General features: G+C 38.9%; 1 protein-coding gene across 4 annotated transcripts in view; it reads right to left on the bottom strand.

The window, feature by feature from the left end:
- Positions 1-13900, bottom strand: part of SLC2A9 (solute carrier family 2 member 9) — a 132669-nt gene that overhangs the window by 36792 nt on the left and 81977 nt on the right. For all 4 annotated transcript variants that reach the window (XM_054825038.1, XM_054825037.1, XM_054825040.1 and 1 more), the window contains 2 exons: positions 5738-5839; positions 3902-3977 (listed from right to left, as the gene is read on the bottom strand). In XM_054825038.1, the coding sequence (XP_054681013.1) occupies positions 3902-3977; positions 5738-5839 (178 nt within the window). The remainder of the gene's footprint in view (positions 1-3901; positions 3978-5737; positions 5840-13900) is intronic.

Consider the following 13900-nt stretch of genomic DNA (forward strand, 5'->3'; position numbering starts at 1 on the left):
GGGATAATTCTTCCAAGTACCAATAGCTCAATGAACGAAACGGAATTAATCCTAGATGAAGATCTGTATCTGCAGAATCATTACAAACCATGGGGGATTTACTCTGAAGAATGCTGAAATGCTGTAAATAACTACAGAAGGAATTAAATAAGATACTAAGTGTTAGTAATGCCATGACAATAGTACCTTTTTTAGCCAATACAAATGACACTCAGCCTTCCATAAAAGGCTAAAACCATTAAAAATCTGCAACTTAATAATAAAGAGTATGCATTAATTTTCATGGGGAAAAACTCTTTTACTGACCAGAACGATGGGAAAGTTATTCCTAAACTTCAGCCTTATCTAGCTGAAGTACCACATTGCTGCAAATACTGCTTCAATACTACCACACTGCTTCAATACTAGATATTGAAGTGTGAAATTTTCCTGCTAAAGGGGTGTCATAAACTATCACTGAGAAGAAAGTAATACCAAATAGCCATTCAGTCTGGAAAAATCTGAGGTTATAAGGTAAAAGTCTACAAGACCACAAGAAACTTGAAGAGGGAGGAAGAGGATCAATTTTCTGCTTCTTCCAATGCAAGACCTAAAGGGCATCACACAAAGCAAAACAAAGGATGTCTTCATACACGAGAGGTGGTAGACATGCAGATTTCTTTGCTAAAGGATGCTAAAATTTTGCACGGTTTCAGACAGACAATGAACAGATTCATGGAAGACTAGGAAAATCTTGGAAACTATGTCTCAGGAAGACTCTAAGCTGAAAAAAATGTGTACTGGTTTTGGCAAAGTGTCTCACCTGCTTGCCCTGTTTATACCTTTCTCTAGACCCTCTATAACAGCCACTGCATTGGAGATGCGTTAAAAAATGTGTTCCTTCCTACTTACCTCCTCTTGCTAAAACTCTAACATTAGTAGGAAAGGAAAGATAAGGTTAATTTCCAGTAGTGACTTTTCCATTAAAAGAAATTAAGTTTTTGTGTACTGTGACACTCCACTGGCATTGCATGCTTCCCTGAGAAAAAACTTAGTTCCTTAGTATGTGTATGATATACATATATGTATATGCTGTATCTATCACATATAGGGTATCTTAGTATATGCTCTCTTCTCATTCATCCATCTTAAAACATGGCTAATAATGGAAGCTGTTCTCATATTCTGAAAGAGAATTGCTCCCAGATAAGAGGTAACCCCATTGAAGTCAGCTAAAATATTGCTGTTGATTTACAGAGGAACCAGAATATGACTCTCTGCAACTTCTTCTCAACGACTGAAGTGTCAATTAACAACATATTCATAAAAAGCAAAGCAATGTTCAATGCTACTGAGATATTCCCACTATTGTCAGGTATTACAAATGTTTGAACATACACAGGAAAGGTGGAGCAGCCAACTAGGTAGCTACTGGCACAGTATTAATGTTCTTTGGCTTTAAAAGCAATGAGCACAATGAAAAACACAAAAGAAGATTTGATTTTAAAGAATTTCTGTAGAAAGCAAGTAAGTAATATAAAAAGAAAGCCTGTGTGTTTTGCATATATCTGCAGACACTGCTCCAAAGGGAGTGCACAGTACAATGGAAAATCCTGAATAGCATCGGTAAAAGAAAAGAAGCTAAGTAAGAAAACCAGAATCCATTCTGAAGAATGGTTAGTTGAAGGAGAAATGTAGAGGGTTAATCTTAATATGCTGAAAATACATATTGATCTGCAAGTTCTAAAAATTGGTGGAACATGTCTGTAATATGGAAAAAAAATACAATTTGTTTCAACAGAGGTTTTTAGAAAAAAAAAAGGGTAGATGTTGCAAGCAGCTGCACTTACTTAAATAGTTTGAGCTACTTAAAACACTGAAAGGGAAATTTTCAAGAAGTTTCAAGTCAACATTTGACTTTCCTTAGGTATTCAAAATGCAAGAGCAGTTCTATTCCACCTAATTCTTCTTTTAAAAAAAAATCTCAGTCTAAGAAACATATGTCCGCAACACTAGGGACTTAGCTGAACCTGAGATTTGTCCTTACAGAAGGACACAGGAATTGCAAGATTGTTTGCACTGTTTGCCTTAAAGAAGAGCTGGAGCTTAGGAAGGAGAACAGTCTTCACAGGCCACCTACAGTGCAACATTAGCTGCGTTAATGACCCTAATCAAGCCTGTCTGGGTCCTTCCTTCTTCTAGTCAGCTACCATATGCAAAGGAATAAGCACAGAGATTAGTGACAAACTATTTTCCTAGAAGCAAGGGGAAAGGGAATATTTTGATCTCTCCCCATTTTCCTCTAAAACAGCATTTCTCTTCTTCAATTTTTCCTCAGCTTTTCCAAACGAGGATCCACAGCATTACAGCCATGTTCCATTAGAGTCACATGAAACATCAGCAACTCTTTCTTTCCCCAAATAAACCACAATCAATTAATTAGATCACTTCAGTGGTGAAGATGTATAAACAGTTGATTAATGTTTAATGTCAAACTCTTTATAAAGAAAAAGAGGCAATAAATGGTGCATGAATAAACCTGAGAACTCAGGGGAACAGAAGTCTTGCTTTCAGGTTTACAGCAGAACACCTGTGAAAAAACTCCTAAAAAGCAGCTGCTTTTTCCCACTTTTGTGCAGAACAGTTTCTAAGAGAATCTTTGAAAATTTAAGCAGTGTTTTGACATCTTATTCTGTAGGTGTATTGAATTTGGATTAAATTCCTCTTTATCTATCTGCAAATAATTTTTGTTAACATTTATTATTTGATAACTGCAGGATCCAATTCTGATCAAGCATCTGAAGGCTAGAGCAACACTGTTTAGAGAAATACTATGCTCAAGTAAGTATTTGCATATGATGCATATCTATTAAAATGCATTTTCCAAAGACATGATGCAATTGGAATCACAGGATAAATTAGGTTGGAAGGGACTTCTGGAGTTGAGTCTCTAGTCAAAGCAGGGCCAGTTGTTCATGAACTTGTCCAGCTGAGTTTTGAATAACTCCAAGGATGGAGATTTAAAGACCTTTTTGAGCAATGTCTTCCAGTGCTTAACCACTCTCAATGTATATTTTTTTTCTTCTGTCCAGTCAGAATTGCCCTTGCTGAGGCTTGACTGTTGCTCTTGTCCTTTCGTTCTACACTTCTGAGAAAAGTCTGGCTTTATTACTTTTTTACACCTTAAACATGTTCTTTGTTAAAGCAAGTAAAATACAAAAATTACAACCTGGGAATATTGGATTTTCTATAAAGTTGTATCCATCTCTAAATAATCAAAACTGGGCTGGGGAAATAGACCTGATGATAAACTCATTACAACCTACAAAAACAGTTACCTGAGGGCATCAGATATCAAATGTATGCAGTCAGTAAAGAACTCCCAGACAAGAAGCAGCTCCACCATCAGGACATCTACCTTTTCCATCATCTTCCTAAAGAGAGTATGTGTAAACCCTCTTGCACAGCACTTCTCTATCTTCGGAAAGGAAAAGAATAAAAGAACCACACACAGCTGTCCCCTTCCTCCACCAGTTTCCAATTTGCGTCCTACTGTCATTGAACTGCTCACACAAACATTGATAAATAAAACACTCAGCTTCCAGTCGGAGTGTTTTTTATAGATTTACAAAATCATAGCAATCCTACAATAATAGCCAGCATTTTAATTTGTTACTGATTGCAATTTAGGCACTAGTTCTCAATTACGCTGACAGCTAACTGGGAATGTGTGTGTATATGGGTTTTTATCGAGAATATTGCTATCACTTTGTGTTGCTATCACCTTTTACTGCCTTAGATCCTTTACAGTCATCAGATATGGGTAAAGTGAAGTCCCCTACAACCAATTTGTTAACATAGTGCCAGTGCAAAAATACCTGTGCTTTGGTGTACAAAGAAACATGAAAAAACATAGACATACCTGGTCCAACGCAGAACGATGCAATGATTGCAAGGATGCAAAATATACTGAGGTAAGGAAGCCAATACACGGTTTTCTGGGTAGATAAAAGACCATTGTACATGGTAAGTATATTGTATGTAGCAATAGTTAAATAATAATAAGATAATAGTGTTTTCTTTAGATAATCACAGTATATCTGTAGATCTTTATTAGATGATTTGTATTAAAGGTCTCGAGCTCTGTGGAATCCCTTTAGAAACACTAGACAGGCTCTTGCACCACAGAAGACACAAGTCTGAAAGTTTACAACTTCTTGAGCTAAAGGTCAAGCCATCCTGGAAAAGAGTATTTCTTTCCATTGAACAGATTTGGCACCTCCATCCTCCTCAGGTATTTCAGCCATGTTTAAAAAGAGCTCCCCAGTTAAAGCCTGGGCTGAAGTCTAGACACAACAGGCTGCCTTTCGGTAGGACAGCTGTATCTGAACCTTAGCAAAGCATGTGAAAGCCACACTCCAGGGATTTTAGCCGTAATCTGATTTTGCAGACAAGGAGGACCATGTGTGCAAACAACTGGTACAGGGAAAAGAGAACAAACTATAAATGGTTCTTTAATGGAATTGTAAATGGAATCATATTGGAGTTCTCATCTGAACTCAGATCCAAGGTCTCTAAAGGCACTGAGAGAGAGAAGGTGCAAAACCAGCGTAGACACAAATTCCCCTGAGATCAAGCCTGTTTGTACGCGAGGTCTTTTGTTCAAAGCAATACCTAATATCTCATACTTAACAGACTGAGACACTTCTGAAAGGAAGGAAAACTGGAAGGCACTGAAACTTCAGAGATTTACAATAGCTGAAGGTCCTCACGGATCAGACTTGGTTTTATAAGACTTGGAAGAGAATTTTTTACTGTTTACTTGCAATAACATCTCTCTTCTGGAGAACTGTCTTATAGTTGTCATGACAGGTATGTGAAGTAAAGCTTTATTGTGCTGTGCGCCCAAGTAAGTCAGATAAAACTTTGCAACGGTGTGGCATACACCTGCTAGTCAAACTGACTTACTGACTCAACCAAGAAACAAGATTTGAAAGTCAAATTAATGGCAAGACACAGGAATCAACAACAGCAGAAAAACAACTTGATGAAAGACTACCCAAAACCATGACATTGAAGACTGTCAGTTTTACTTCTCAAAAGCTGTCAGGAACAGCAAGAAACTTCATCATTATGAAAATGGAAGCTAAATAAGGAAAAATGACTCAGGGTCAGAATTTAGACTGGTTTAATAATCCTCCTCTGACCATCTGAAATAGCTGGGGAACTATTGCTAATAACATCTGAGAACTTAAGTGCTGATGTTCTGCAAAGGCTAAGTCTGTATTTTCAATAAAAATATCAGAAATGTAACTTGAAAGAAACAGCAAACATGGAAATTTTTCACTACTGGAACAAAACATCCAAACCTAAGAATAAGAATGACATATAAAGTATGAAAGAAATCTCAAAAAGACTGCATTACAAACAAAGATAAAAACACGGAATATGGGTAAACTATTTACCCAACTATGGGTAAAATTGTCTTCATAATAATTTGTGATATGCATGAATCTTTGAGTTAAGGAGACTGAATATGACAAAGCCCCTATGGCTTTTTAATGCAAAAACTGCTACGGCTAACCATAGTACATCAAAATCAACAGGTTCACAAAGAAACAAGAGACCCTCAAATCCTTATGTCAAACTGATTAAAAGGACTGGCTTACGTAGAAATGCCGAGACAAATAGGTATCGAGCACCTGATGTTTAAAAAGGCAAAAGAGAGAGTAAAAATACGTAGTGGCTGTAGTGTTACCTGTAGAGTCAGAGAGATGGTAAGTATTGCGAAGAAGACAACCATCAACCCAAAACCCCCAATGAGAAGAGGCCTGCGTCCGAGCCGTTCAATTACTAAGCCCTGGAAAACAAAAAGTGGCACTTGACTCTCTTGATAAAGCACTGATGAACCCAGACCATATAATACGTTCTCCTAGTAAATATGAACACCAAAAATAAAACCATGAGAGTTGATTTTATACTATTTATCAGCTACAATGTGTTTGTAATTGTGTTCACAATTATGCTTACATAATTCAACCTCTTTGAAAAAACAAGTCAGCATAGCATCCTTATTTAATACAGCTGAAAAAATGGGAAACCACCAAAACCAGTACTTGTTAAAAATTTGATGCCTGGATTTCCTCCTACAGAACAAATATGACCAAATTGATAAGAAAAATGTACAACTAGTAAATTTAACTTCAATACTGTTAGCGTGGTAGATTTCAAAGTTACTACTACATTAAACTTCTTCCATAACAAGTGAAAAAGGGACTGTACATTAGCTATATATAAATAATAACTACACAATGTTTGAATTTTTTTCTTATTTATTAATTTCTAGGGGAGAAATAACTCTACATTGCTTGAATTGCTTACAAATTTACACCAAATTCCTACAATAATGTTCAAATGTACAAAAAATATGTAATTTTTAAATGTCAAAAAGTTCAAGCATTTTGACTATTTCTTAATTTCAACGTCTCTCCGAATTTAAGCTTAAAAGGCTTAAAATTTAAGCTTAAAAACTTTTTAGCATAGATTAAATAATTTATTAATCTAAAATTTTTCTTTTTTGTCCAAACACAGAAAAAAAATTTAGTCATGATCTGGGATAGTTAATGTAATTGGAATAGCCAGATAAAACAAATCCACCCATCAGAAAACTTCGCTCAGAAAAGGGATTGTATCACTGATACTTGTGCACTCATGCACATTTTGAATTTATGTTTAACACCTGCAGATAAACCAACTTCGTTAAAAGCAATCACAAAATCTGAATAAAATGAAGAGATTCTTGAAACACTGTAACATGGAACTGTCTTGTCTTTGCTAGTCTGACTTATAAAAATAGGCTAATATATATATTAAGTCATAACATCTTACTGTAACTGCTAATTACAATTGGCTTTCTAATGAGAAGGTTAAAAAAATTTCATGAAGCCTGGAATGTATCACTCCAAACAACTGGAAGCCAGAATCACACAACTATTTGCCACGTCGTTATTTACTGCAGACTGAAATCCCCCTTTCACACCTCCCTTGAGCAAAAGATAAAATAAGCAACTAAAATGAAATCTGGAGCAATACTCATAATTCGGGGAGACGATGCACACCATTCCACTGTAAGCATCTAGAAGAAACGTGTTAAAGGAAAGTACAAAGTCACCCAGGGAAGAAACACCTTGTGTGGCGAGCGCTTCTCCCACAGCATCAGGTTCACCAGCAGATTTTAGGACAGGCTTCAAAACGTGCCAAGCCTGCACCCTGCCACGCTGGACTTCCACACTGGAGATGCGCACCATGACGCTGCAGAACACGAAAAGCAGCTCTGGGGCAAGCTTTAGCGTTCTCTATTTCTTTAAATGAGGAAATATACTCATTTTGACAGTTTCCACAGCTTCCATAATAGAATTTATTTCAGAGCCATGTTTAAAATAGACCTGCACTGATATTATTAACATTTCGCAGTGTGCTCACAGGGTCCAAATGTTCCCAAACTGCAACTGCTGCACTGTCAAAACCTCTACAAGATGCCAAGTATTTTCCACTATGATTAATGAATCCATCTTGCAAACACGTGTGGTCACACATACACTTAAACAAGAGACATTTTTATGGCTATGAGGGATGAAATGTTATCTGATGGGTCCATAAGAAGAAGGAGACTTCTGCAATAGATGCTGCACGTATAATTTGACATTCCAGGGAATTTCCCTTATTTTTTTCTATTCTGGATTGGTAGTCATGATTAAACAATCTTGGTGTTACACAGCTGGTGGGGTTTGTATTAAAACAGGGTAAGGGATGAATGTTTCTCTTAGAGGGAAAAAGGTTCCTAGATGGTACAGAGCTAAGCATGGGAAAAAAGTGCTAGATGGTTTCTGGTTGTACAGCTCAAAGACAAGCAAACCCTAGCAAGGGAGAACAGTTTGGACTAAATCCTCCGAAAAGATGAGTGTATGCACTTGTGCCTATTTGCATTGAGAATAAGTAGTCTGGACATATTTGGGCAAATCTAGGTGGATTGGTGAGGAACTCCCAGTTTTAACTGAGAGCAGCCAAGCACAGATACAGTTACAGCAGATTTGCAAGCTCCATATCCTTTTTACAGAGAAGAATAATAGCTTCTAATACTTTTTTTGTTTTGTTTTGTTTTTATTCAGAGACTGTTCAGGAAGAAACAAAGCAAATCCATGTGCAGTCATTCTTTTCCCTGAGCTGATGCCAAGTTTCCCAAGCATCCATCATTGCTATTTATTTAATATAGTAGCAATGAGGAACTTCAGTGCTTCAGTTTCTGGGCACTCCTTGCGGTTTCTGCCATAAAGAATTTACAATTACAATTCTTGGTGGCATTTCTTGTGATTTATGGAATGGACCAACTTTGTTCACTGGAAAAAATAAGCAGCAATTTTGTCCTTATTCACAGGGACAATAAGATATACCAGAATTGCTGGGAATCGTATAATCATTTCCAAAGTTGATATGAAGTTAAGTACACTGACAACACTAATAAATCTGGGAAATACAGACTCGGAAGGCTTCTCAATTAGATTAACTTGCACAGTTATGGGGAGAGAAATGCCTACTTCCATTTTCAAGCTAAGGACACCTCTAATGTGTTCAAATGTGTGACCTACCTCTTTATCACCAGTTCTAACCCAAAAAACCACATCTGCTTATGGCACAGATTCAAACGAGGCACACCAGTCTCTGCTGAAATAGGACACTACACAGAATCAAGCGCATGAAAAGCCAGGCGCAGCAATCAAAGCCATGCTCCCTACCCGGTTATAAACTACAAAGCTGTGATCTCGTGAAAGGCAGCACGTGTGTTTGGAAAGACGTGGGTCTGCAGCTTTGCTGGTCAGGAGGCAACGCAGAAGCATCCCCGGGCCCATCGGCAGATCAAAGGTGTTCACAACTGGGAGCCAGTCTACAAAGAAAAGCCCCTCAGGAAGCAACATCTTTCATCAAGGACAAAAAGGTTTTTTTGAATCGTTTAAGATGCTTCAACAGCCAGTCCATCAAGCTGTTTAGGTGTACAGTATTTCTAACTAAAATTTGAGTTATTTTTGAGGATTTCTTAAGAAAACCTATGACAATACATCAGTACCTCAAATTTCTCTGCTGAATTGTTTGTTTCCCTTTTCTTGATGGAAAAAAAAAAAAGCTCAGATAAACTGTGAAGTTTCAGCAAATACTTGAAAAGAAAGGTCTAACATGTCTTCTATAACAGCAAATTTCCCTGGTGAAAAAAATGCTGGTTTTCAGATTATAAACAGATAAAACCTTCATTTTTAGTTATGATTACACAAATCCAAAACTGTTAGCTTGCAAAACCCACTAAGATGCTTATGACTCATAAGAAGTGGAAGATGATTCACCAATTTTTGAGTCTTTATAGTTCTGAATGCTCCACTGCTATGTGCTGGTAACTGTTACCTACTGAAGACCTGTAACAAGTCAAAATATACTATATGGTAGAGTAAATGAAATAGCAAGAAATTCAGTATATGCTCAAGTACAGTCAAAAAAAGAATCTTATAACTGTTTTCTGTGATAGCACACTGAGTCATTGGCCAAATTGTGTAGGCTGATACTTGTTTATGTATGATCATAAACATGCATTTGTAGAAGCCTATGCCCAGCCATGGTAATCAACACAGCTGAAATTACTGAAAATGTGTAAAAAAATATTGCAACCAAAATTCTCTCAACACAAACGTTTGGTGATAATAAGGCAACTGATATGCAAACTAAGTTAACAGTTCACACAACTTACTTTTGTCTGGCAGGAAACACTTGTGAATAAAGTTAAAAAAGCAAATGTCAATGTTTTTACTTGAGTCAGCTGCAGATACCAGGGCTGACATAATGAAAGTAGAGCGCATTAAAAAAGATCAGACAAGCTTCTCTGGGTAAAATGAATGCGTGAGTTCTACAGCCCAAATGGGAGGTCACTGAATACTATTGTCTAGTTATTTCCCAGCCCTAAATCATACTAAGAAAACGCTATTAGATTTTCTTGATTTCTCAGCTCTGTAAAGAAATTTGATCTATATGCTAATGTCAAGAGTAGCCACACTTTTTTTTCCTCATGTATTTTGGATATAAGTCTGAGTAAGACTACATCTAGATTCAGACTTCATGTGACAAGCTAACTCTGCGTTATCTCCATTTTAAATAGCAGGATTAAAATGGATAATCACATTTATATCACTGTCACGTCTATTTATGACACAATGTGTAGTATCTTGCATCCAGGAAAAGGAGAGGAACAGAAGACTGAGGGTTATAAATTGGGTTTTTGTGTTGGGTTTGCTTGGCAAGGTTTTGGTAGCGGGGGGGCTACAGGGGTGGCTTCTGTGAGAAGCTGCTAGAAGCTCCCCCTGTGTCTGATAGAGCCAATGCCAGCCGGCTCCAAGACGGATCCGCCGCTGGCCAAGGCCAAGCCAATCAGCGCCTCTGTGATAACATATTTAAGAAGGAAAAAAACACTTGGAGAGAGAGAGCTTTTGCAGCCGGAGAGAGGAGTGAGAAGATGTAAGAAACTCTGCAGACACCAAGGTCAGTGCAGAAGGAGGGGCAGGAGGTGCTCCAGGCGCCGGAGCAGAGATCCCCCTGCAGCCCGTGGTGAAGGCCATGGTGAAGCAGGCTGTCCCCCTGCAGCCCATGGAGGAAGGATGAGGGGGTGTAGGGATTCCACCTGCAGCCCATGGAGGACCCCACGCCGGAGCAGGTGGAGGCACCTGAAGGAGGCTGCGGCCCGTGGGAAGCCCACGCTGGAGCAAGTTCCAGGCTGGACCTGTGGCCCCGTGGAGAGAGGAGCCCACGCCAGGGCAGGTTTGCTGGCAGGACTTGTGACCCCGTGGGGGACCCACGCTGGAGCAGTCTGCTCCTGAAGGTCTGCACCCTGTGGGAGAGGCCCACGCTGGAGTAATTCGTGAAGGACTGTAGCCCGTGGGAGGGACTCACGTTGGAGCAGTTCATGGAGGACTGTCTCCCGTGAGAGGGACTCCATGCTGGAGCAGGGGAACGATGAGAGGAGTCCTCCCCCTGAGGACAAAGAAGCGGCAGAGACACTGTGTGATGAACTGACCGTAACCCCCACTCCCCGTCCCCCTGTGCCGCTGAGGGGGGAGGAGGTTGAAGCTGGGAGTGAAGTTGAGCCCAGGAAGATGGGAGGGGTGGGGGGAGGTGTTTTAAGATCAGATTTTATTTCTCATTCCTCTACTCTGTTTTGCCTAGTAATAAATCAGATGAATTCCCTCTCAGTTCAGCCTGTTTTGCTTGACGATAATTAGTGAGTGATCTCTCCCTGTCCTTATCTCGACCCACAAGCTTTTCGTTGTACTTTTTCTCTCTTGTCTAGTGAATGAGGGGAGTGAGAGAGCGGCTCTGGTGGGCACCTGGCCCTCAGCCAGGGTCAACCCACCACAGTTTTTTATTCATATTTTTATGTATATCCATTTGTCTACTGTATGAATTATACAGTTGTAAAATAAAGAATCAGGTTATTTTATTCAAGTACCTAGACTGGAATTTAGAGGCCTAGCACCAAGTCTGACCACATAAGCACAAGCCTTAAATAAATCTGTGCCTACCCTGGCTCTCACATCAGTTTGCCAGTGCTGTGTTAATGCCATGACAGGATAAGATCCTACGCATCTTCTGTAGGTACCAGCAAAGGGTGGAATCGATTGCTAAATTTCTAAGCTTAGTCTGAACTATCCTTAATCAGCTTCACTTGGCAGTGAGATTTTCCATTCACTAAAGAGGGTCTCCATACTCAACGCCTGTCGGATCAGCATGACCAAAACGCAGCCCATGCAGGGATTTGCTGTAAATGGCCACCTTTGCCCCAGCAGTGCCTGGGAACAGCCCTCAGGGCAGCACAAAACACCCCCATTACTTTATTCCTATCGTGTCCGTTCAGTAAATTGTAGATATTTTTGAAACAAAGCTCCTTCTGTTGATGACTTATTTGTTAAAAGCACTAAGTTTTGTCTTGTGTCAAGTTCATGTTAACAAAAGCTAGACCAGATCTTGACCTTGATCTATGACAGATCACCATGGCTGGTGCTGTATTTTCTAATGATGGTATCTGAGTGCCCTGATGCAGATAATCTTGAATAGATTAGGGGAAAAATTATTCACAACCCTTTTTTGGTTTAAATACCTGAAAGCAAGAGATATGTCTTTAAAACTTTTCAGTTTCTGAATATATCCTGCTGAAGGATTTGTACTAGACAAATATGGTCTCTAAGCCACTCTGCCTTGGGTCTTAGGAGTGGTCCTGAAAGGTAGACCTTCATTAGGAGACTTTTTCTCCTGTAAGGCACTACATCGTTACGTCAACACATGTAATCTTTGTCTATTCAAAAGCTCAAGTGTTACAAAATGATTAAGAAGAAATAATGTCTTTGTCTAAAAGCAATCCCACTGATCACTTGTGGCTTAAGTTAGCATGCATTAACACACTCACACTCTGCGAATCAGAGAATCTGCAGTGAAAATGTGCCCACGTGTACTCCAGCCATCGACAAATACCATGTCCTGGGAAGCTGCTCACTCAATACCTCTTTTCTACTGCTGATTCTTTCTGATCGCATTTTGCCCAATACAGTGACATAAATCTGAGTATTTTTCCGCTCACAAATTTGCTCCATAAAGATTGCACACATTTACATTTGAGATCTGAAATGAGGATGAATTTGTGACTAGGGAGTAATTAGTGACTCCCTGCATCTTAAAGAATTCAGTCTCTTATATTCCGAATGAATCACTGAGTACTTTTTTGGATTTCTCTTATTAGACATACTTAGCAGTGCTTTCGTAGGACTGAGCAAAGCATATGTAAATCATATAAAAATTCATGCAATTGGAATTTTCTATCCCCAAAACAAATTAGCGTGGTAGACAATTTTGGAAGCCAACTGTTTGCTCATGTAGGCAACTATTTATGGCTTCTTAAAATTATAGATGATGAGTTGCATAAATATTTCTCTTGGATAAAATTAACGGTCTTCGGTGCCAGTAACTTTTTCCCTCAAATCAATATGCAGTAGCGCACTGACTAAAGACTATTTTTTCACCTCACGATTTATTAGTTAAAATGAGGCTTTTGTAACGATGATTAATCAAAATCCCAGGAATCTTGTGAGCTAACGGGAATATCTGAGAGTACTGGATCTGGGCAGACAAAGCACCCATCTTCTGTTACACAGGGAGAAGGAAGAGAGGGTCTTCCTTTCATCCCCCCAAAAACCTTAGGATGAATTATTAACCAATCAAATAGTTTGACAGCAGCTAGAGGAAACTAAGGGATAAAAACAGTCAAACCAGATTTCTCAATGCAGATCAGTGTGATTTCTTTCACTGTTGGAGAGGAAGCTGAGTTGGTAGAAAGAAAATGAAAAACACGATAGATTCTGACTCCAGTAAGCCTTTTGACACAGTTCCACGTGACGTTTTGTATTTGTGCATATGATCTTTCCTTGCCCAAGTGCAGTACTGGGTGCCTTTCCTTGCTGAATTTCATCTTACTGATTTCAGGCCACACGTCCAATTTCTTATGATCTTCCATAGTTCTTGCAAACACTTTTGAGTTTCTCCCTTTGGAGAATTTGAATGACATACTTGATTATAAAAGGCTCTTTGTTACCTTTCCCATATTATTAATGGATATTCTTATGATTAATTGACCCAGGACAAACCAGCACAGAATCCTACTTGATATTTTTTTGTATGACAGTGAAGTGCTGATAGCTACTCTCTAAGAATAGCTTTGCAGTTAGCTGAGCATCCACACTGTTATCATTTCCTCCAGCCCACACCTGCTGTATCTTATATTCTCTAATCTCAACATGATGGACTTTTTCATACAATATGCATGAAAAACTGTGGAATTCAC

This window comes from Grus americana, chromosome 4, assembly GCF_028858705.1.
Source record: "Grus americana isolate bGruAme1 chromosome 4, bGruAme1.mat, whole genome shotgun sequence".
NCBI classification, from domain to species: domain Eukaryota; kingdom Metazoa; phylum Chordata; class Aves; order Gruiformes; family Gruidae; genus Grus; species Grus americana.